The 23,173-nt window shown below is 39.9% G+C and overlaps 3 protein-coding genes and 1 long non-coding RNA gene across 4 annotated transcripts in view; 3 read left to right on the forward strand and 1 right to left on the reverse strand.

Moving 5' to 3' along the window:
• LOC116041819 (protein BCAP-like) overlaps window positions 1-23,173 on the forward strand; it is a 128,021-nt gene that overhangs the window by 22,202 nt on the left and 82,646 nt on the right. Inside the window, exon 2 of the mRNA XM_036004770.1 lies at window positions 13,888-13,893. Within this exon, the coding sequence (XP_035860663.1) occupies window positions 13,888-13,893 (6 nt within the window). The remainder of the gene's footprint in view (window positions 1-13,887; window positions 13,894-23,173) is intronic.
• LOC118495760 lies at window positions 7,071-10,076 on the reverse strand. The gene is made up of 2 exons (XR_004898193.1): window positions 9,739-10,076; window positions 7,071-7,261 (listed from the first exon to the last, which is right to left on the reverse strand). It is a non-coding gene; the product is annotated as an uncharacterized LOC118495760 (long non-coding RNA).
• LOC116041845 lies at window positions 7,076-8,195 on the forward strand. Its single transcript, XM_031287925.2, has 2 exons — window positions 7,076-7,590; window positions 7,701-8,195. Exons 1-2 carry the CDS (start codon window positions 7,130-7,132, stop codon window positions 8,086-8,088), a joined length of 849 nt encoding a protein of 282 aa, XP_031143785.1. The 5' UTR covers window positions 7,076-7,129; the 3' UTR covers window positions 8,089-8,195.
• Window positions 10,681-22,820, forward strand: LOC116041826 (neuropilin and tolloid-like protein 1). Its single transcript, XM_031287884.2, has 10 exons — window positions 10,681-11,014; window positions 11,109-11,174; window positions 12,258-12,392; window positions 12,755-13,003; window positions 18,381-18,422; window positions 18,666-18,793; window positions 19,553-19,781; window positions 20,618-20,731; window positions 20,817-20,961; window positions 21,857-22,820. The coding sequence occupies exons 1-10, from the start codon at window positions 10,987-10,989 to the stop codon at window positions 22,416-22,418; spliced, it is 1,698 nt and encodes a 565-aa protein (XP_031143744.1). The 5' UTR covers window positions 10,681-10,986; the 3' UTR covers window positions 22,419-22,820.

Raw genomic sequence — 23,173 nt, forward strand, 5'->3', positions numbered from 1 at the left:
ATTATTATTCATTCTATTGGCCTGCTGGCCCTGGCTCATTCAATACATACAGTAAATTATTAATAGTAAAGTAGGAAACTACCACTTACTTGTTTTTCAGGAAAGAAAGACCTCTAAAGCAAACTCCATCTTTCCCGAAATGCACTGCTTCAAAACACTAATGTGAGGAAATGGAAGCCTTTATATAATATACTATGCTCTCTTTACTTAATAACTTAGCGAAATTCAATTAAATTTAGTGCCAAATCATAACAAAAGTTATCTCAAGACACTTTCCATATAGAGTAGGTCTAGACCACACTCTATGACTTATTCATGATTTACATAGACCCAACAATTCCCCCATCCCCCATCATCTTTAATAATAGCAATAATAGTATTCATACACAGTATTTATCCAGCAATCTCGTGCACACAGTGGCAAACAGACCCAGCTCTATGGAGGACGGCCATCTGTCTTGACCGGTTGAAGGGGGAGAGAGAAAGAGACACAAAGACAGACAGACACAAAGACAGACAGGGATGCAAGCAACCACAAAATTTACATTAGCTGTAATAATATCTATAGTAATGTGAATATGACTAACAAGTTATGGCAGATAATATACCAGAGTGATATGAATAGTTGAAACAATGGCAATTAAGGTGATATGAATATGAATAATAATATTATGGTGGTGAATATGATCAAAAGATACAAGTAGTAGCCATAGAAGCTGCAAGAAATATGAGTGATAGTGTTTTTATGGTTGTGAATGTTATAAAATCCCGTAGCCCTGTGTGGAGTATGGGAATGCTGTCGGTGTTACTTTCACACTTGGCATTTACAGAGTCTCAACCTAACAACATGAACACCTATAGCCCTGCAATAAAAGTTATGTTTATGAAGGGTATAATGATGCATTTTTGCTGATTGAACTCTGGTTATTTATTCTAATGGTGTTTTTTGGATTATATTGTAAAGTTGATGAGTGATTGGGTTTTTGAAAAGTTTTACTATATACTAATGGTACAAAATAAAAACACCTTTCTCATGATGGTCTTGATGGTCTGGGTGTTTTGATGTAGAGCCAGATGCAAATTAAAATATTTTCTGTTAATAAAGTAGCTTATTAAGCATTGTGCAGCTTCGGCATTAATCACCATGTGCTTTCTTGTTATAAAAGGGTAAATGTGTATAAACCATAATATATAATATGGCAGCATATATATATATATATATATATATATATATATATATATATATATATATATATATATATATATATATAGATATATATATAGATATCTATATATATATATGGTCAAAAGAGGAGAAAATATAAAAACAATATAAAATTATGTTAACAAGGCTTCCCACCCCAAGCACTGAGATTAAATCTGGACATTTCTATCAACCTGTATTTTACCATTTCATCAGGACTAAGAGTATAGTATGTTATGCCCTCTGCTGGTCATATATTAAATGAAAATGCTCAAAGAGAAAAGTTCCATGGTTTCCAAATACAGATATTCATTATAGTATTGAGTGAATACCATTGCAGTAACTATTTCCCTAAAAAATTGTTAATGTTTTTAATGATATTAAAATAAAGTTTGATGAATAGTGATAAAGCTAGAATGCCCACTATAGTGGAGCTAAATGAGGCAATTCTATCCTGATAAAAATAATTTATAATGTAATAACTAATGTTAGTAATAACTAATAAAGTTATAAAACAGCAAACCAAATGTTTTATTTTTATAAGCTACACAATAAAGGAAGAAAATGGCAAAGAAATAAGAGGTTCCTTATCATGTTAAATAGTGTGTGGAACCCCCCCCCCCAGGCTTACAGAAATGGTTTAACCCAACTGCTCAGGAGCCAATGGGAACTTATGACTCTCACCCGTTCAAACTGGACAAGTGGCCAAAGGGCTCACAATCACGTGAAATTAACGCGTCATTAACGCGTCGTTAACACGTTGACAACAAGTAGACAACGCGTGAAAAATTGACGTGTTGTTAACGTGTTGTCTACGTGTTGTCAACGTGTCTATGTGTTGTCAACGTGTTGTTAACGTGTTAGAATTCACGTGTATTTGACCTTATTGGCTTTCCATACAGCTCGAGCCGCGCCTGAGACGCGTGCCTGCTAGAAATAGAACCGACGCCTATTTTTCACGCGAGACGCGAGCGTGTTGAAAGCGTTTCCAGGCAAAATAGAATAGGAAAATATGTTTATATGTCATTTAGACACAAATGCATATATATAAATGACATCTTGATGTTTGAAAGTCTCTAGGTTTTGACATCAATGTAGAAATGTAATAAAAAATGTCAGAGAAAAGTCATACAGAACGAAATATTCTGTAACATATTTTGCAGTCAATACTGCCGATGTTGTCTTGCTTCAATCAAATCAGTAGGCTATATATTTATGTTTAACAACTCTCTCCCCTCCGGCGAATTCTTAACAGAAGAAGGGCTGCAATGGCTTTTCTTCTGTCAACAACTCGAACTGAAAAAGAACAATAGCGTTTCAATTTTCCATAGTAACGTATGAAGCCTATATATAAAGGGTAGGACAGGCTACAATAACAACGTAGTGTGTGTTCTGAGTGACGGTCCAACATCAGAGGCTCTTAGGCTCTTTACAGCTACACAAAGTTGTCATAAACAGACAGTCCGCTTACCCATTTTTCAGAGTTTGAATGTGTCGGTGCTATGTCCCGAGATCAGCCCTCCCTGTACCTAGCAGCAGGAGCAGCACCGAGTCACACACGCTTCTGGTGTGTAGGACATCCAGTGTGTAACCGGCCTGAAGGTAACGTAGAGTGTAATGCTGCGTTCATAGACATCGGAAAAACATTTTTCCGAGTGAAAACGTCATCATTCCCGTCACTTCATGTGGGAATTGGAGGTGGGAAACTCGGGTTAGATTTTGCTAACCGAGTTTCCCAGTTGGTGACGCGTTGTTGACAACTGACGTTTGATGTAGGCGACTTTGGTTCATTGAACATATTTCAATGACAATAAACTGTTTATTGTGGACAAATGCCTCTGCCAAGAAACATACACAGACATAACACGTTTCAAATTATTCATAAATAGGCTTATGTATAAAAAAAAAACAACACATTATCCGTGTCCTTTCCCGTCCGTTGTCCTGCAGATAACACAAACAAACACCTGTCCATGTGCTGTTTGTATGCTCGCATAAGAAAACAGCAGCAAATCTTTTATTATTGTGGCCTCCATGTTTTCACACACCTGATGCTCTAGGCTATGGACAACAGTTGGTGGCAGTCATGCAACAAGTTGTAATGCTAAACGCCAATATAACAGAAGAAGAAGAACAAACATCCAGACCATGTGAACGCTGGCAGTCGGAAAAACAATGTAATCACGGGGGCGGTCCCTGTTATTCCCAGGTGGCATGAACGCAGCATAAGCAGCGTTGCCAACTCCAAAAAAAAACAAAAAACAGTCAGCTACCGCGAAACAGTCTATGGCTCCTCCCTCTCGTCTAAAAACGTCACATCCGCAACCAGGATGGCAGCGCCCGTAAACGCAAGCTCGACGACGGATAACTGATCTCTGTCGGTACACGATCCGTTCTGCCTGCACGATCCGTTCTGCACATGCGCAAAATGTTCGCGCATGCGCGGTTGTACGAGGATTTACGACACTGCACGATCTGTTCCACGCTTCCGGTCGACAGCCAAGCTAACGTTAGTTTAGCTAACAGCTAATTCGGCTAACTGCTAGCTGAGACAGCATGTAATAACTTTAAAAGACCCTCAAAATAAATTTGAAAATAAACGTTGACATATATAACAAACACCTAACATATATAACAGCTGTTACGTCAGTTCTACTTTACTTGTGCTCATTTAAAATACAATCACTCAATACTTGTCTTTATTGTTATTACTGTGAAGTCTTAATTTAGCTGTAGCCTGCTTTTCCCATTACGTTTGAGTTAACGTTATTTTAGACTGAATCTAGCTGTCAGCTAGCGGTTAGCCGAATTAGCTGTTAGCTAAACTAACGTTAGCTTCCCGGTGGAGGCTAGCCATAGGCTAGCGTGGAACAGGTCGTGCAGGTTGTATGGATACGTAAAACAGTATTATCTTGCGCATGTGCAGAACGGATCGTGCAGGCAGAACGGATCGTGTACCGACAATCTCCACAAACCAATGGGTGACGTCACACATGCTCTGTCCATTAATATTATATAGTCTATGAGTCGAACATGTCCCCCCACCCTCCCCGGAAGAACTACAAGTGCACACGCTTTGTAACAGGTTCTGGGGCCCGTCTATAGTGGGAGTTGTAGTTTTTAAATATATTGGTATATTTCTCATAATTAGAAGTTGGTAGTGTAGAATTTTGGATACTCCCTGGGTTTTTTGGGGGATGGGGAACACACTGGTTTCATCAGATTTTAAAAATATAATCGTTGAATAGGTGAAAATAGCTTATTACTATATTTGACAGTGCTTAGAGTGGGTAAACTTTGGTGACCATATCTACATGACAGCTGAGGTCTAGAGCTTTCTATAACAGCTGGTCTTATGTGTGTAGCACCTTCTGTTGCTAAATGACAAGCCTTCAAACATGGACTGGGTTCAAGGTTCAGAGGTCAATATTTCAAAGCAGGAGTAATGTATCCTCTTCAGACTGACATATGTTACTCTCCAGGTTGAGAAGTTTCCAACGATGTCTTTGTTATAGTCCTATGACAACGTTTTAATTTTTACATATCATGGAGACCACTTTGCAGGCGATACTTTATTGTTAATTATTAATTAATATGTTAGGCCTACCATAAATTGATATTTCAAAAAGTCAGTTATTTGCTCATTTTGTGTTTCTCTGTCCAGTGCACCATCCAATATTACCAGGTTCATATTGTGGAATCTGTTCTGTATATCTGAATGATAAATGGTGCTAATAAAAAATTGAACTAAAAAAAAAGTCATTTATTTAAAACAACTAATAATGCAGTGTGATGTTAAATCAAAGTAAGTCCCACACATACATATGCTCATGTTTTTTCCCCTTTAGTCTTTGTTATTAACATTCATCAACCACAAAATTAAAAAATTGTGTTTTTAAATAACGATGCATGGAAAATGAAATAAAAAATGCTTCTCTTTGTAAGTAGTTTATTTTTAGTTTTTAACAACAGAACAAGTCAAAACAAATGCTAATAAGTCAAACATAAGCATAAAACACTATTTTTTCATTATTGGTAGGCCTATATTTATTGTACAAATTCTCACGTAGGCTACAACGTGCATCAAGCTTTCACAGACACCGTGCGGTAATTACTACGTCACTTCCGGAGTCTTCAGCTGATTGTCTTCAGCTGATTTGATTTGTTGTCACAATACATGAGACAAATACATGAAACTGTATTTTATTATTATTAATCTCTTCATTGTTTACATCCTCAAATACAACGTTAGACAAAAACATCAATATTACGAATATTATGTATTTTTTTATCTTCTTATCCGAGCGGCACGTACCACGTCACTTCCGGAGTTTTCCGCGGATTTTTTTAAATGTTATTACGGTGCATAACTTACTAGAACAAAGCTGAGCAACGTGTTGTTGCTGGTGACTAAACCACTGACTGTATATATGTATATTGAAGCGATACTGTCGTTAAAGACCCGCTGATCGCTGCCCGATTCTGTGAATGAATGCCCGCATTGCATTGTGGGATATCGGCTTTGAATGCGTGTCAGTAGCTCGGATCATATCGTAATGTTCTGTATTACTGCACAGCATACTGTAATATTTCACCTGTAATAAGACCGAAATAATATTATTAAAATAAAGAAATGTATACTATGATAACATCTAAATAAATGTTGATAGATGTAGCGTTATAGTTTAAAAAAATATAAATAAACAACAAAGCAATCCAGCTTCCCTGGCCGAAATAGACCGAAATAATAACATTAAAAGAAATACAAATAAACCATGATAAGATCTGGTGACTAAATGTTGAATAAAACAGCGGTTATTGGGCTAAAAATACCAATAATAGCAAAGCTATAGCCTACAGCTTCTCTGCCGCAGCCCGACTGGCAGAAAGAAACGTGGGGGAATCTGTGCGTAGACCACGGATGATGCCTGTCATTGACTTACATAAGCATCGGATCCGTGGGCCCGTCACGGAATTTTCGGCGATTCCGCGAAATTGTCACAGATTTTGAGTTAAGGGGCCGTGTTCATTTCACGGAATTCTGTGAGACCAGGTTGACACAAGAGTGGTATTAATCTTCTCATGTAACTCTCTACAAGAAAGTGAATTAACATAGTTCCCAAAATGTTGAACTTTTTGGAACATTTTTAGGACAGCTGTTTAATTTAACGTAAAGGTAATACCAACTCAGTCACAGGTGAGTTAAGGTAATCTTTCATGTGCCCTCCAGTAATTTGTCCTGAAGTCACACTAGAAGTAAACTGTCATTATGTTTGTTGGGCTCGATCACATGCCCCTATCACTGTTGGGTAAGCGTTATTAATAAAAGCAAGGTTGTGCATATAGTTGCTACACCTTTGCTCTTTCCCGGCAAACATTATGCACCTGGCCAAATTACTGCACAATGTGTTTCTGGGCTGATGTCTAAATTACCTGCCACATTTACATGACATAAAATAAATAAATAAAATGATTTCATATAATACATGTAATATAAAGTTAAGAGTGTGTTCTATCTCTGTATTAAACATGTAGACTATTGCACTGCAGGTTTGTGTATGGTTGAATTTTTGTATTTTTAGTTTAAGCACACATTTTGAACATACTGTATATCAATAGTTTTTCTTTTGCAACTTTCAGCCAGTTAGTCAATGTGTCAGTGTTCATGTCAATATGCTTTGGCAAGATAAGGAACAGATCAAACATTAATGCAAGAGACATGCACAGACAGTCCCATATTGGGGGAAGCAGCTAAATAATAATTAATTACAGACTTGACGTCAGGACCCCACTCTGACTATATTAATAATGTTCAGGGACAGCCTGTCAGACGCATACAGGTACTGTTGTCTTGTTGTGTGTGTTTTTTTTTTTAGCAGGAACTGTTCTTATCAAATCTCCTTCAACTGACAAGTTAATATCAAGATGGGGAACATGCATTGCCCTCCTGAGGACGCAGCCCACCTGGCCTCTATTGCTCAAGACATCTGCCCTTTGCCAAACTACAACCCCAGTCCTCTTTTCTTCAACATGCTGTCCATCAACTCTTCACTTCACCTGAGGAACCACTACACAGCAGTGCAGTCCTCCCTGACCCCCAAGCAGCTGGAGGACTTCACCCAGGGCCTGAGGACCACTTTTGGCAGGGAGGGCAATGTCACTCTTGGCGGAGTGGGGGTAGTGGCCCTGTCCCTGGCTGTGCTGTTTGACACTCTTGCCAGACAGGTCAGGGGAGAGTCTGTGTCAGACTCAGGGCCCATTCCAGGTTTATTTGTCAAAAACCTGAGAGGGTACTACCCACCGCATATCTACACAGCCAGTGAGTACCTGAGGCTGGTACCCCACATTGCAAACAACCCTACCAGGATGATAGAGGAGTCAGAGAGGTAGGTACTGTAATGTGTATCGCATGTGCCCTAAAAACAGTTTGCCACTATTGAATGTGTGTACTATATGTCAGCTTTTTGGGATTTTCTTTTCTTTTTGTCTCACCAAGGTACCTCAAGCAGTTAGTAATCGATCACCAATCTTTGGACAAATTGGTAGAAAACCACACAATGCCGATAAAAGACGATACCACAGTAGTCAATGTGATGATGGGACACTTTTTTGCAGTCAGTTTATCCCTTCACCTAGGCCGCATCAGAAATTCTACAGGTAATCTGTCGGACATCAATGCCGAAGCGTCCCCTACAGCTGGTAATGAGCCAAAGAGTGGATATGTACCACAGACATGGCTGCAGCGTGTTGCCAAGCTAGTATTGGCAATGTACTATCTCATGTTCATCCCCGTCCTAACTGGATATGCGACTCCTGATTCAGCAATTGCTCACAGAGAAGATTTTGATCTAAAGGCTGATGCACTCGTAAAATGGGTAGAGTAAGAGTAGTTCACTGGCCAATTTCTCATAAAATAATCCTATATTAGTCCCACAGCGGGGGAATTTACAGCTAGAAAGAAAAGTACTTAAAGTTAATGTTAAAAAGAAAACAAAAATAAAAGAGAAAGTGATCAAAATCAACACAAAATATATAAAGTGGAACATGAAACTGGTGGAATACATAAAGCTAGATTAGCCATTGATCAAATGTGCATAGTCATAATGCAGGGATAACCATGCAATATATACTGTAGGAAAAAGGAGTCAGAATGTGATCAGTCATATAGTTTTAATATTATCTGATGTAGTGTTCTTTTTTCTTACTTGTTAGGGTTAGGGTTAGCTAAATAGCCTCGGGAAGGAACTTGTTTTGGTGCAACATGTGTACGTTCAAAAGTAGTTTTAGTCATGCAACAGAAAACTCAGATTGGACAGGTAGTCTAGCTAGCTGTCTGGATTTACCCTGCAGAGATCTGAGGAGCAATAACCATAGTCCTCATAAATTGACCGAAGTTTAAAATTACAACACAAAGAAAGCGGAAGGTAACGCACATCTGGCCGAAAAGAGTGACACACGTAATCCATACACATGCAATAATGTATAAAGGATAACTTGCAGTTTTACAGGGAGATAGGCCTACATGCTGTGACTATTTCTTTACTTGCAGAAGTAAGTCTTGAACTGTTGTGAGGTTGCCAGGCAACCAGCAGAGCCTGTGCACAGAAATGCTGGGAGGATTAAAAACTGTTCTTCATGAAGAAATAGTTATACTATGTAACTCACTCATGTAAAACCACAGGGGATGTGAACTCTTTAGCTCAGGTGATTGTTGGTAATGCAGACTGTAGTTAGAGTTTTGCACATGTGGCTTCAGTTGTGACAACTGTCGTTTAGCAATCGAAAAAAAACTGTTATACAAACTCAGTCACAGGTGAGTTAGGGGAACCTTTCATGTGCCTTCCATTAATTTGTCCTGAAGTCACAATAAAAGTAAACGGTCATTATGTTTGTTGGGTTCGATCACATGCCCCTATCACTGTTGGGTAAGCGTTATTGACAACACCAAGTTGTGCATTCAGTTGCTACACCTTTGCTCTTTCCCTGCAAACATTATGCCTCTGGGTTGATATCTAAGTTACCTTCCACATTTGAAAGTAATACATGACATAAAATAAATACAATTATTTTATATAATACATGTAATATAAAGTTAAGAGTGTGTTATATCTCTGTATTAAACATCCAAACTATTGTACTGCAGGTTTGTGTATGGTGGACTTTTTCTATTTTTAGTTTAAGCACACATTTTGAACAACAATATCAACAATTGTTTTTTTTGCAACTTTCAGCCAGTTAGTCAATGTGTCAGTGTTCATGTCAATATACTTTGGCAAGATAAGGAACAGATCAAACATTAATGCAAGAGACATGCACAGACAGTCCCATATTGGGGGAAGCAGCTAAATAATAATTAATTACAGATTTTACGTCAGGACCCCACTCTGACTATATTAATAATGTTCAGGGACAGCCTGTCAGACACACACAGGTACTGTTGTCTTGTTGTGTATTTGTATTTATTTTTTTTTAGCAGAAACTGTTCTTATAAAATCTCCATCAACTGACAAGTTAACATCAACTCTTCACTTCACCTGAGGAACCACTACACAGCAGTGCAGTCCTCCCTGACCCCCAAGCAGCTGGAGGACTTCACCCAGGGCCTGAGGACCACTTTTGGCAGGGAGGGCAATGTCACTCTTGGCGGAGTGGGGGTAGTGGCCCTGTCAGACAATCTTTAAAATAGAATAGTTTCCCCCAAAAATCCCAATTCATCCCAATTTAATTTTGAACTCCACATTTTATTACATCATTACATTATGAGTTTCTATACATTACATTCCCAGCATGAAACGCTGACGTTAGCTAGCGCTAGCTGATACTAGCGATTTGTAGTCGGCGACATATTTTGGGCTTCATTTAATAAACATAACCTGTAGTAGTACACAATCGTATGTGTATTGTTTTGATTACAATGTGCGGAATTACTTTACGTTGCCTATTTTTGTCTATTTATTTCTATTTCTCACCATTAATCACCGGCGTCTGTCCAGCATCAACAGGGGGTTGCCATTGTTGTTTATGTGTGCGTGACATCAAAAACTGTAAATGGGAGTACAACGATCTGGTACGAGTTCACGGTTCGTAAGTTTCGGGTTTGACTGCCGTTCAAGGACAACACAGGTTACGGGTTGCCTGGAACGCAGCACTAGTTTACATTGTGCAAGTTTAACTCACCATTAAGAACCTGGATATTTTTCCCACCTCTGGATCCCAACCACTGTGCATACAGTCCTAATAGATTGAATGCATTTTTGATTGATTTAAAACTTTTACAATAATACAAGTTGAAATAAAAACAAAATGTGTAAATGAATAAATGTAACTGTTTTGTAAAATATTAAATGTTATGGAATTGTAGCTGCTGTAGTTGCTGATTGTGTTACCCCTGAAGGGGGAATTTGGGCACTAACACACACACACACACACACACACACAAACACACACACACACACACAGTGGGGCAGTTGTTAGTTGCCTCGGCCCAGTTTAAACGGGTGACGCTTTGTCAATGACTGTATCTCTTCTGAGAGGATTAATGCAGCCTGAAGGTGGAGTAAAAATTGTGAAGGTTTGTGGCGGGCGGCAGAGTAATCCTTTGAGCTCTCGGGGAGACAGACAGACAGAGAGGGATGGGAATGTCGAACTCTTTGCTTTCGGATTTGGTGCATTTTTTGAGAAACTGATGGGCTGAAGGACATTTTCCCCAATAAAGGGACGTTTGGTGAAGACTATTTAATGGCAATATTTGGGACGGAGCTACTCATCCTCAGGGAACAGAAATGGTGCACAAACTTCTGCTGCCCATCGGTAAGTTTACTGCTGTAAACATGTTTCATAACCTGTAGTTGTTCCTTTTTTGTAAATAACAATAATAACAATAATATTTAATCTCTTCTCTCAGCTTTAGCAGCAAGCCTCATCTCACCTGATCTGTCAGGTGCCACAGCTACCAAAACAAAAATGCAAGGTATCATTTCACATCTTGAGTCACTGTTCATTATTCACTGTTTACCTTTTTAAGATTTTGGGTATTTTCTGTTATAGTTTATCTGTATCAAACCATGCTAAAAAGTAATATGGAGTACTTTTTTCAAAATATATAAATTAGATTTTGTGGGGGGGGGGGGGGGCAATCAAACGTATGTGTGTTGTAGTGTTTACTTTGAAAACCAAGAAAAACTGTATTGTGGTTCAGATTAGCACTAAAACAGTTGTAATTTATGGATTAATTTGACCGACAGAAATTAATCTGCATCGATTTTGTCAATCAATTAAGTGTTTAGTCATTTGCTTCTCAAATGTGAGGATTTGCTAATTGTGTGTGTTTTTTTGTTCCTTTTCTTGTAAATTGAATACAGTTGAATTGATAAAACTAAACAAGTAATTTGTAGACTTCACCTAGACTCTGGGAAATTGTGATAAGCATTTTCACTATTTTCTGAAATTCTATAGACTAAACAAGTGACTGATTAATTGGGGGGGAATACATTAATCAAATATGAAAATAATCAGTGTGAGTAAATAATGCCTCACACAAAGCGATATTATTCAGTAACACAGCCAATCAAATCAGATCAAACCCTAACCTTCAGCGTAGAGTGTTCGTTGGACATATCCAGAGAATAACATTGGGTAGACTGCAGAATGTTCATCACAATCACAGACTACTAACCAGAGAATACCAGTCGATTGTGCCTCTTTCAACCTGGAAGGACATGACTACATATTAAACAATACATAATGGCCGGGTTTCACATCCTAAATGTGTCAAACATGCTGATTACTATACTGTTTGTGTGTAGTGTCCCACAATTCAAAATAGGAAGCTAACTTAGCTTTGTGATGCTAATAAGTACAGAAGCTTGACTAAACCTGTACACAGTACAAACTATAATCCAATGTGTACAACAACCAATCTGCACTCTCAATTGCATTTTGAGACTTTTAAAATGAAGAAATGATGAATACAAACATCTGTCCAACTAGTGGTGTGCTGGACATTTTCATCTGCCTGTCTATCTGTCTGTACACTGTCACCCTGTGTTTCCAGTGAAGAACAACTCAGGTGTGACACCAGCAGGGCAGTGTGGGACATGGGTTAAAGAGTCTGAGGGAGGTTATTTCACCTCACCCAACTACCCTGAGAAATACCCGCCTGAGAGGGAATGTGTCTACATTATAGAAGGTGAGGTTTTCAGCCTTTTCTTTTTAGCCTCCTACTCACTTTCCACCCCTCCTGCTGTTATCTTACTTGTTCTCAACCCATAGGCATAATTTACAAGGGGGAAGGTGGGGTTACAACCCCCCAATAATCAAAACTGCACTGTGCAACATACCCCAAAAACCTATCATAATTCCCTTTACATAAAGACATTTGCACCATACATTGATGCAGAAAAGGTAAACATTGTTGCAGAAAATACACCCGAATGCAAGAAATTAAGTGTTTTACATGTTCAAAATTTCAATTTGGAGTGGAGATCTCAACCCCCCCCCATTGTTGAACCCAAAGTAAAGCCCTCGTCTCAACCTCTTGTCCTGCTCCAGCCTCTCCCCGACAGTGCATCGACTTGTTCTTCGATGACAAGTATTCCATCGAGCCGTCCTGGGAGTGTAAGTTCGACCACATTGAGGTCCGCGATGGGCCCTTTGGTTTCTCTCCCATCATTGGCCGCTTCTGTGGGCAGGAAAGCCCAACATATGTCCGTTCTAGTGGGAGGTACCTGTACATCAAGTTTGTGGCTGATGGAGAACTGGAGGCCATCGGTTTCTCTGCCCGGTATAACTTTACACAAGGTGAGTGATGGGAACTGTGAACATAGACACAGTTTAAATCAATGGTTGTCATGCTTTTTGAAAAACCCAGCGATGACTGTTGGTTGGAAACGGGGGAAAACAGCAGTCTCTCTTGTAAAAGTCAGATGTTTTGTTGACTCATCCATACAGCTCTACCTCCTCTCTATGTGAACTGTGTCACTCTACAACAACCTAACATAAATATGTCATTTTGGGGCACTTCTTAAAAAGACTTTTCTTTGGAGGACAGTTTCCTAAGTCAGTGGAAAAATTTATTTTACTCCTGCAATTTAGCATTTCTGCTATATTGTTGGTCTTATCATACCAGCTGGCGCTCTGTCTGGCTGGCGGGGTGGATATTTAGAGTATTACTATAGCTCTAAGCCTTCGACTTCTTTCTTTGGCACTCTCTCCCAATCCACCATCCTGCTGTTAGTTTGACTTTGTTGGCTGCCACATGCCAAAACTGGCTACCTCTTTTACACAGTTTCTCCCTTTCTGTCTTTGCCCCATTTGGCTGGTCATATAGTCCAATTAAAACACACAATTACATGCATTTGCATGCATACTGGACACTTGTACTTTCCAGTGCCACAATGTGATACTCATTTGAATAATATCAATACCACAGAGAAACCCAGTAATCCTTTAATTCCATCAAAGGATATGGAGCAGTGTACAATATATGCTATTTGTTTTTTAAATTGTGTGTATGTGATGTCAAAAAATTACAAAGTGCAAATTTTAAAAGTGGTCTGGTGGCATGCTGCTGGGAATGTACTATCATTTCCATTTGTAGTGCAGGCACACCAGCTGCAGCTGACGAAGGAAGAGGAGTATTCAAATACACGCATATACACGCACACACGCACACACACACACAGGCATTTGTTCCCTCAGTCAAACACACACACACACACACACACACACACACACACACACACACACACACACACAAGTTAATGAAAGCTTGTCTTCAGGGGAATACAGCTTGTCAGCGCTGAGCTGCAGCAGCAGCTTAAGGGAGTCCGAGGCAGAGGCTTCATTAACAGCAGATTTTATAGGCCACCTACACTGAAGCGGGGGCAAAGATTTATCTGCATCCCTCTGCCCATCCAGCCTCCCCACTATGTTTCCTTCTTTCTTTCTGTCTTTCTTTCATTTGTTATTTTTAGGGGATGCTCCAGTTTTAGAATACAGCCCTGTGTGTCCATCCCATGCACTCTAGTTTTTAAGTTGCTGGGGAGCTGATGTTGTTAGCATGTCAGGGCTTAGTGCTATTTCTCTGCAAAGATCAGACTAACTTAACTTACTAAGCATAATCAAGCATTTATATTTTCAGAAACTGAAACGCTCAAGCAAGAACTTTTTCCCTTAAAAAAACAGGCTTCTAAAACATGAACTTTAGGAAGATACTTTTCATGATTGGCAGATCAGAAGAAGCTATTTTCCGTCTGTTTGAATCAAATGTAATGAGTCTCCCACGCCAAATTCTAATCTCCTGTCTAATTCCACTCATCACTGGTGGCAGCAGGAGAGAAGTTGTTCACACACATGCACACATGCTTACACACATTTTTTTTTTAAATTGCAGTGTTTTTAAAGGGTCAATGCACGCTATATTGACAAAGACTTGAAGTGTAATGCCGTTTCTATTCAAGCATATAATAACCATATAAGGTGGTACTGTTTTATGCAGTTGTGAAAGAGCATGAGCACACTCAGTTTCCATACTCCAGAAAAAAATTACTCAACAACACTAACTTCTCTTAGGGTTAGGGGCCTTAGGCCATTATCATTTACATGGTGACCGCTAGCTTGGTCAAGACCCCTTGGCGTCACTTTTTAACGCTCTGAAAGTCCTGTTGTTAATTCAAACAAAACTAACGTTACTTTAGTTAGGACCACCCCAAACTTCCTCCTTATGCAGACTTTCACTCTTCATACTACTCCCGACCACTGTCACTCTTCATACTATGCCATTTACAGCCTAGCCATAGATGTTAAAGGAGAACTCCAGGCAATTTTTACGTTAATCTTGATCACTATACTTTTTTGAGTACTGTCTATAGCAAAAACCACGAGCCGAATTGGTGCTAGCAACATGGAGCTTCTGTAGCTAATGCCCAGAGCTCCCGTTAGCTAAAACGGCAGTTATGGGGGCATAAGCTAAAGAGTGCCTTTGTGCCTCTTAACAGACTCAAAATGTTATTAAAATGTCTGTGCAACATGAACAGGGCCCTTACATGACAACAAGATGTGTTTAGCAACTTAGCCATTGTTGAAATTCACATACCCTATTAGCTGCTAGCTGCCATCTGGGATGAGTGAGTGTGTTCAGCCAGGCTCTGGTAATAATCATCACGCTGCAGTCCCGTGTGTATTTGTAATATAAATATCCATTTAGTGTGCAATCCATCTGACGTTGGTGAGTAGGAATCTTGTCCGTGTCGATCGTTGTGGTTTCCTTAGCCGGACTAGCATGCCCGGCCGGCGTCCCTCCTCTGCTTCCTCCCCGCCCTCCTGGCTTCACGCGGCCGACAACAATCCAACGAGCGCCCGCTGGTCTGGTGGATGGCTTCCAGAAGACCGTTCAAGCCTTCGCCGCGAAAAATTGTATTTTATTTCCCCCTCAAAAATAGGTAATTGAGCACTGTAGTGGTTATGACCATATTAGTGACTATGCTACATGGAAACGGACCAAATTATGTTTGGGTCCTGTACAGTAAAATAGTGTTTTAGACAGCTAGCTGTAGTATCGTTAAGTCCCGTATCGTTAACGCCAGATGGATTGCACACTAAATGGATAATTATGTTACAAATACACACGGGACTGCAGCGTGATGATTATTACCGGAGCCTGGCTGAACACACTCACTCATCCCAGACGGCAGCTAGCAGCTAATAGGGTATGTGAATTTCAACAATGGCTAAGTTGCTAAACACATCTTGTTGTCATGTAAGGGCCCTGTTCATGTTGCACAGACATTTTAATAGCATTTTGAGTCTGTTAAGAGGCACAAAGGCACTCTTTAGCTTATGCCCCCATAACTGCCGTTTTAGCTAACGGGAGCTCTGGGCATTAGCTACAGAAGCTCCATGTTGCTAGCACCAATTCGGCTCGTGGTTTTTGCTATAGACAGTACTCAAAAAAGTATAGCGATCAAGATTAATGTAAAAATTGCCCGGAGTTCTCCTTTAACGGCCTACTAAGCCAACTAGTAAGTATGCAAGTAAGTAAAGTAAAATCACTTATCGCAGACAGAGTCACAAAGCGCTTCACAGGCCAAATAAATAAATACATTCAAATGAATCGATAGTCAATAAAAATCACAATAAATCACAGTAAGTCACAATAAATCACAGTAAATCACATTAAATCACAATGGCATAAATGCATAGTAATACAGTCAACAATGTGGCTAAACTAACGCCTGACTAAAAAGATGCGTCTTTTTAAAAATATCAGCAGAGGCCACCACTCTTAAAACATGAGGCAAAGCATTCCAGAGTCTAGGAGCCCCTTTTTCAAAAGCTCTGTCACCCTTAAGACTGTTTTACAGTCGGCGTAGCCGAGCTGCCAAGATGACGTAGATCTCGCTGGCGCGCCAGGATTTTGAGTGCGCATCCATAGGGACCACTCTATTTTTTTCAGCGCTGCGCGACAAAGCGGAAACAGGAAACCTGAACGAGACTCTCAGAGTGACTGCAAGTCTCTCTTGTGAACTTACTGGGTTAAGATGAGTTCTTTTATGGTGAATGAAAGGCTTGATCCGACGAAGTAGGTCATCGAATCAAATCGAAGCATTGACGTCAATGCTGCTGCCAACTCTGCCGTTGTTTACCTTTTTCTTCTTCTTCTAGTCCGTAGAAATAGCAAAGTCGGTAGCCTTTCCTCATTAGCACGACCTCTGTTCAGGAGAAGACTGCAACTAGTGTCGCAACCACCACGTGTGAGTATAAACAGTTACGCTGCTCCTATGACGTCACACTGGCGCTCGACAGGTCGGCTACGGCGACTGTAAAGCGGCCATTTAGTTTTTAGCTTTGTACGGGGAAAAGCCAGTAACTAGGAGGTAGAGTAGTACCATACCTCCCTATATCTGGTGGTGACAAACAACTGATACCTGCCATTCAATTGGCTGATAACATTCAAAGCGGGTGGTTTGTTGTTCTTCACACCATTTAATTGGTCAGGTCAAAGTGGAAAATTATAGTCAAATGTCCTACCAATTAGGTTATTTGATTACACGTTAGTTAAAGTGATAGGCTACATGTGTTGTTTTAACCTTCAATATTCTTGTTTGTACCAGAAGCTTTATAATGCTATGGAAGGATTTACATAAACCATCCTATATCTTGACTTCATCTCCTCTTACATTTTTTTCACTCTCATATTGGGTATAAAGCCTCTGGGAATGCATTGTTGCAACGCATGCACGCGCACACACACACACACACACACACACACACACACACACACACACAGGAATAAATGTGAATAATATGGACAAGGCTGAAACAGAGGCCGGGTTAAGAAACACAAGAGGCTTAATAAGAGTCCTTGTTGATTTGAGCCTCAGTGGAGTCCATCACCTGCTCTTCTTACATCATAGCTACTGACTAATGTGTTGGATTACAAATGATAAAATACATTTAAAGATGTGGGAAATTATGGTTTTAAAATAAACTCACTCTCCACTTCATGCTTCGTCCTTTAAAACACAGTTTTCCTGTACTTGACTTGGTGTCAATACGTGTATTTGTGGTATTATTTGGCATTTTATTGAGTTTCCCTCACACAATATCAAACTGGGTACTTCCAGGAGAATTTAGAAAACAAAAAAGGGACTTTTTTATCACCAGGTTGCGACTGGTGGTGGGGCCTAATCTGTCCTGAACTAAGCCGGTATATCAGGATTTATAATCCACCTAGCAAGTAGATTCATCAGCACAAAGGTTTAGAAAACAATTTCTCCTCCCTGTCTGATGCTAAGTGTGTGTTTTTCTTTTTTTTGACGAAGGGCATCAGGATTTCAGGGGAGTTTAAATGAGGGCAGAGGGAATGTGCTGGTAAATAGATTATGTAAGCCTTGGCCAGCTGTGTTTTTTTTTTTATGTTGAGCAATATCCTTCCATATTACGTTTCAGGGCAATGTGATTGAGTCTGTACTTAATACAAATACCTAGGATTCTTAATTGAGGATTCTTTCTCTTTTAAGCCTCACATTCAGCAAGAGTAGTTTGAAATTGTTTCATTGTGGGACCCACACTTTGTCCTGCAGCCCTTTTTTATTTAAATGTGGCCCCTAATTGTGGCTTGAGTAATTGTTCCAAAGTTTTATTTTTTTCTCATTATATTGTGTTTTGCTTTTAGATCCCGAGTTCAAAGGGGTTGGGGAACTGCCAGCTCTGCCATGTGAGTATTTAACTTGTATATTGATAAGTCACAGCATCATATCAGACCTGCTGCATGTCAGCAGCTTTGATTAAATGTAGATACTGCTAACTGCGATTACCATACGGTATGTGTTCATACAAATGATTACCTAAATTAATAAATTTTTTGTGTTAGAGTCCTCATTTTTGCTGAAGTAAAAATATTGCCCAGACTCTTTCTACAATTTCACAGTCAGCAAAATTGAAATATTGTCATCCACAGTTTGTGAGTTTGAGCTGAACGGACCGGAAGGCTTTGTGGAGTCCGCCCAGATAGCCGCGGAGAGCCGGGCGCTGCAGACTGAGGCTGTAGACTGCAGGTGGTACATCAAGGCGCCACCAAGATCTAGGGTCTGTATATGTCAGACGGTTGATAGTCTTGTTATGTGGTAGTGGTGTTTTAGCTGTTTGTCTGTTAGTTGTGGTTTACCTTTATTTTTGTTTCAATTGAAGTTGACTTCCAGTTGGTTGGGGAAGTTTGGACCAAAACTTATATCCAAGCACTTCAAACACATTTTCAAAGAACACACTTAAATGGGTAGTTTGGATTTTGAGGGGTTGTATGAGGTCTACAGTATTACCTACAGGAGATGGCGGTCAGCACCTGACTCCTTTTATAAAAACAGTAATTTTACCTCCCAGAATATAGGTAGTCTACAGCTGCCTCGATCGGTTAGTTAGTTTGTGTAATTGTGTGACTTTGTTGTTTTAAAGGGTAAGTTCGGATTCACCAAAGTCACACAATAAAGCGACTCCGGTGTTCTGCGAGGTAAAATTACAGTTTTTGTCAATGGAGTCTGGTGGCTTTGACGGGAGCATAGATAATGGCTTCAGTTCCCCATCAAAAAGGGCTGTCTGACGGCAAGGTAAAGCAGAGAAAATATTCTAAATATAGCATACATTTAAACCGATATTGATAATTTTAGGTGGGACTTTTTTTAGGTGGCTAAAATATGTTTTGCTGCTGCCTCCGTCCACAGCAGCACATTGCTAATGTTAGCTGAAATGCTAAAGTGTTAGCATAAGCCATGAAGCTAATGATTTAACGGGGATAATTTTGGTACAAAAAGCATTAAACGAAAAATGACCTATTCTCTCTTTTACTCACAGATCTACTTGCGTTTCCTGGAGTATGAGATGCACAACTCGAATGAGTGCAAGCGTAATTTTGTTGCCATCTATGACGGCAGCAGTTCGGTTGAGCACCTGAAGAATAAGTTCTGCTCCACAGTGGCCAATGATATCATGCTGGTGTCCTCTGTGGGCGTGGTGAGAATGTGGGCAGATGAGGGAAGCAGGAAAAGCAAATTCAGGATCCTCTTTACAACTTTCCATGAGCGTAAGTGAATCTCCAGTTACGGCAAGCTTTCTTTTACAGGTGTGCCCCGTCTATATGTGAGAGTAGTTGTCCCAAAAATAAAACGTTAGCTTCTCCAGGGGCATTTTGGTTACTTCTCTATGTATTATTTGGGTGTGCCTCCAACATTAAAAATGTCACTAACAACATTCTTGAAAAGGGTTATTTAGAAAAGGTGTATTAGTCCAAAGCAGAAAAATGGCCATTATTTTCAAGAGGCATGCGTAGCGACATATTAAATAAAATCAAGAATGTAGAGATCAAAGCATTCATTTAATTAAACCATTTCAAAATGTATACATTTAATTATACATTGAAGCTGCACTTATCAATATTCAGTATTAACAATGGATCAAATGACTAATTGTAACGTAAAAAGAGTTGTTACACTGAATTGTTTTGGATTTACTTTAGCAAAAGGCTTTGCCCTGTATAGCCGTTTTCACATGTGAACTCAGACTGCGTCTGAGGAATTAGGTCGTGACATAGTCCGGAGTTTCGCTTTCACACATGTAGCACGCAGCAGGAGATTGTCCGTGTCAGACGTGTTCGTTCAGGTGAGGGTTGGCGCCTGGGTAGAGCGTGCAGGAGGCAGGACATGGTCATATAACCGAGTCTCTTGTTGTTCCGTGAATTTGTCTGACAATTTCGGCGTAAGGCCTTACTGACAGAAGTTCCCAAATCTCGTCTCTCGACGGTACCCTTGCAAAATAGATAGCGGAGATATATATATATATATATATATATATATATATATATATATATATATAGCCTATATATCCTACACTAACAGCTGCTTGATTCTTTTTGTTTTTCAGCTCCGTGTGATAGTGGAACTTTCTTTTGCCATAGCAACATGTGCATCAACCAAACCCTGGTCTGCAATGGTATCCAAAACTGTGTTTTTCCATGGGATGAGAATCACTGCAAAGGTACCGTGACACAAAGACTAAGAAACCATATGTTGCCTGTGGTTGAACATGAAGTCATTCTTCTCCATGTTATCTCCCTAACTAGAGAAGAGGAAAGCCAGTATCTTGGACACGCTTGATAACACTAACCTCGCTATCATTGGAGTAACCTGTGGCCTGGTTGTCATCCTGCTTATCATCTCTGTCATCATCCAGGTCAAACAGCCTCGCAAGAAATACATCATCCGCAGGTGAAATGTCATTCTTACAGCATATCTCATTACAAAATTCTATATTTTTTGCAAGGTACTCATGACGAGGGAGGGAATTACATGCTTCACTAATCAATATTTGTATTGAAACAATGGGTCATAAACTCCTGGATGTGTAAATAGGCAACTTGTTTGGATGGATTTATGACAATGATGTTTTTAATTTGTTCTACTGTCATAGTGGCAACTGCGTTTATTTGACTTGTCGAACAAGAGCCTGACCTCAACCTACTGGTGCCAGTGTAACCAGTTCATATTTGGGTAAATGCAACATGGTGCTACGCAGCTAAAGGGTCAATTAATTTAGTTGATATTGTGTAGATGATTAAGTAACATTAATTTAATTATAAAACACCTTTTTGAGTCAGAAAGATGTTGTTATTAATTTAAAATTGCCTGAACTGCGATTATGTCTTTCCTATGTGTATATCTTTCCTACTTCTAGAGAGATTTGTGCTGTGTTAAACTGACTCACCCAGCCGTTTTGTTTCACGTATGAAGATGGCTGCTTGCTTCGGTGAACATGCCGTCACTCTGGGTCCGTTGCATCCTCGCCGGGCCATCCCAGATCTTCCTTGTTGTTGTAGTTCAGGTTTTAAAAAGTGTATTTACAAAAGTTGAGTTGTGGGAAAACAAGAGTAGTCTTTCAGCGTCTTTGTCTTCAATAGTGTTCTCCGTGTAGAAGCGTGTGGTTTGCAGTTGACCTCTCGTAACGCTTACCCTATTTAAAGATATGTATCAGTGTCGCATCTTTACACCTACAATCAAAGTTGGTTGGGGTTTATAATCAGTTTGAGAAATACTATCAACTTTCCTGATCATTTTATGTACCACATTGGTTTTTGTGTGTCTTCTTTCCAATACATATCCACAGAGATGACTTTGATCCTGCCCTCCTTCACCCTGGTTTTGAGCCTCCTCACTATGAGCTCTGCACTCTGCGCCGCACCCCATCCGGCGACCTCACTGATGCCGCCCTGGCCGAGGACTTTGAGAAGTTCCACAAGCTCCGCCGCTCCTCCTCTAAATGCATCCGCGACCACCATTGTGGGTCTTTCCATGGGAGCATGCATGGCAGTGTCCACGGTAGCCGCAGCAATCTGAGCATGAGGGACGCCACTATCGCGGCTGATGGGGGGGCTCTTGTGCCGCCGCCGATGCCGCCGCCGATGCCGCCGCCGATGATGAGCCTGCAGTCATCGCGCCTCTCCCACCACACCACACCAGCAGGTCGAAGGAACATGCTGGTGATGAAGCATAGCTATTCTCAGGACGGAGCTGAGGGGTACGGGGCGGAGGAGGAGGAGGAGGAGGATGATTTGATGATGGATGATGGTCCCAACACTAGCCAGCACCACATGCACCACCATCAAATCCACCATGGCACATCAGGGCTGGACCACACTGTCCACCGTACACTGTCTAATGACTTCTAATGTGAGGGGACATGGAAATAAAGAGAATGGTCAAAAGAGATCAACACCTCAATTATTTTACTGATGATGTAAAAACCCTGACTTTTAAATTAGATTTCAGATTAATTCATTGGAATTAATGCTGATGTTTACAGATCTTTTTAGTGTTTCTTGGTCCCATACTACACATTAAATGGAAGTTTTACATTGTATACAACATAAATAGAGTGGAGTGGAGCTTGTGAAACACACACTAGTAATTATAATAATAAATACCCCTCTGCCAAGGAGTTTAGGAGCACTGTTGTAGGCTACATCTTGAATAATACATTGCTTTGGTAATGTGAGTGTGGATGGGAGTGGCAGGGAAATAAACTGTCAGGATTTTCTTTTTTAAGATCATTAAATCCCCACTCATTCAAATGCATCACAGTTCCTTTTCTTTCCTTTTTTGTTCCTTGTTTCAACTCTGGGGTAGAATATATTTATGACTGCATCATATTTGAGATTATTGTATAGATAATGAATGTGTCATCATGTTTCCCATATGTTTGGACATTATTGCACCACCACAGCAAGACAATTTTCACAAATCTTAGGGTATTCCTTTTCCTCCAACAAACAAGATGTTTTTGTGTTGAGCACAGGTCCAGAATCAAATAGGAAAAGACAGATATTTCATGCAAATTACTGTTTTGCAGATACCCAGTGGGCTTGAAACTTATAATTCCTGTTGATGTGTAAATGGATATATTATTTAATCATTTGTTTTTGTT

Source organism: Sander lucioperca, chromosome 9, assembly GCF_008315115.2.
Source record: "Sander lucioperca isolate FBNREF2018 chromosome 9, SLUC_FBN_1.2, whole genome shotgun sequence".
In the NCBI taxonomy this organism is placed as follows: Eukaryota; Metazoa; Chordata; class Actinopteri; order Perciformes; family Percidae; genus Sander; species Sander lucioperca.

What these genes read in the sequence shown, in the direction of transcription:
- LOC116041845 (XM_031287925.2), top strand. Translation starts at nt 7,130, where the DNA reads ATGGGGAACATGCATTGCCCTCCTGAGGACGCAGCCCACCTGGCCTCT. An exon ending in ATGATAGAGGAGTCAGAGAG is followed by an intron (nt 7,591 to 7,700) that starts GTAGGTACTGTA and finishes TGTCTCACCAAG; the next exon opens with GTACCTCAAGCAGTTAGTAA.
- LOC116041826 (XM_031287884.2), top strand. Translation starts at nt 10,987, where the DNA reads ATGGTGCACAAACTTCTGCTGCCCATCG. An exon ending in ATGTGTCTACATTATAGAAG is followed by an intron (nt 12,393 to 12,754) that starts GTGAGGTTTTCA and finishes GTCCTGCTCCAG; the next exon opens with CCTCTCCCCGACAGTGCATC. An exon ending in AGGCGCCACCAAGATCTAGG is followed by an intron (nt 18,794 to 19,552) that starts GTCTGTATATGT and finishes TTTTACTCACAG; the next exon opens with ATCTACTTGCGTTTCCTGGA.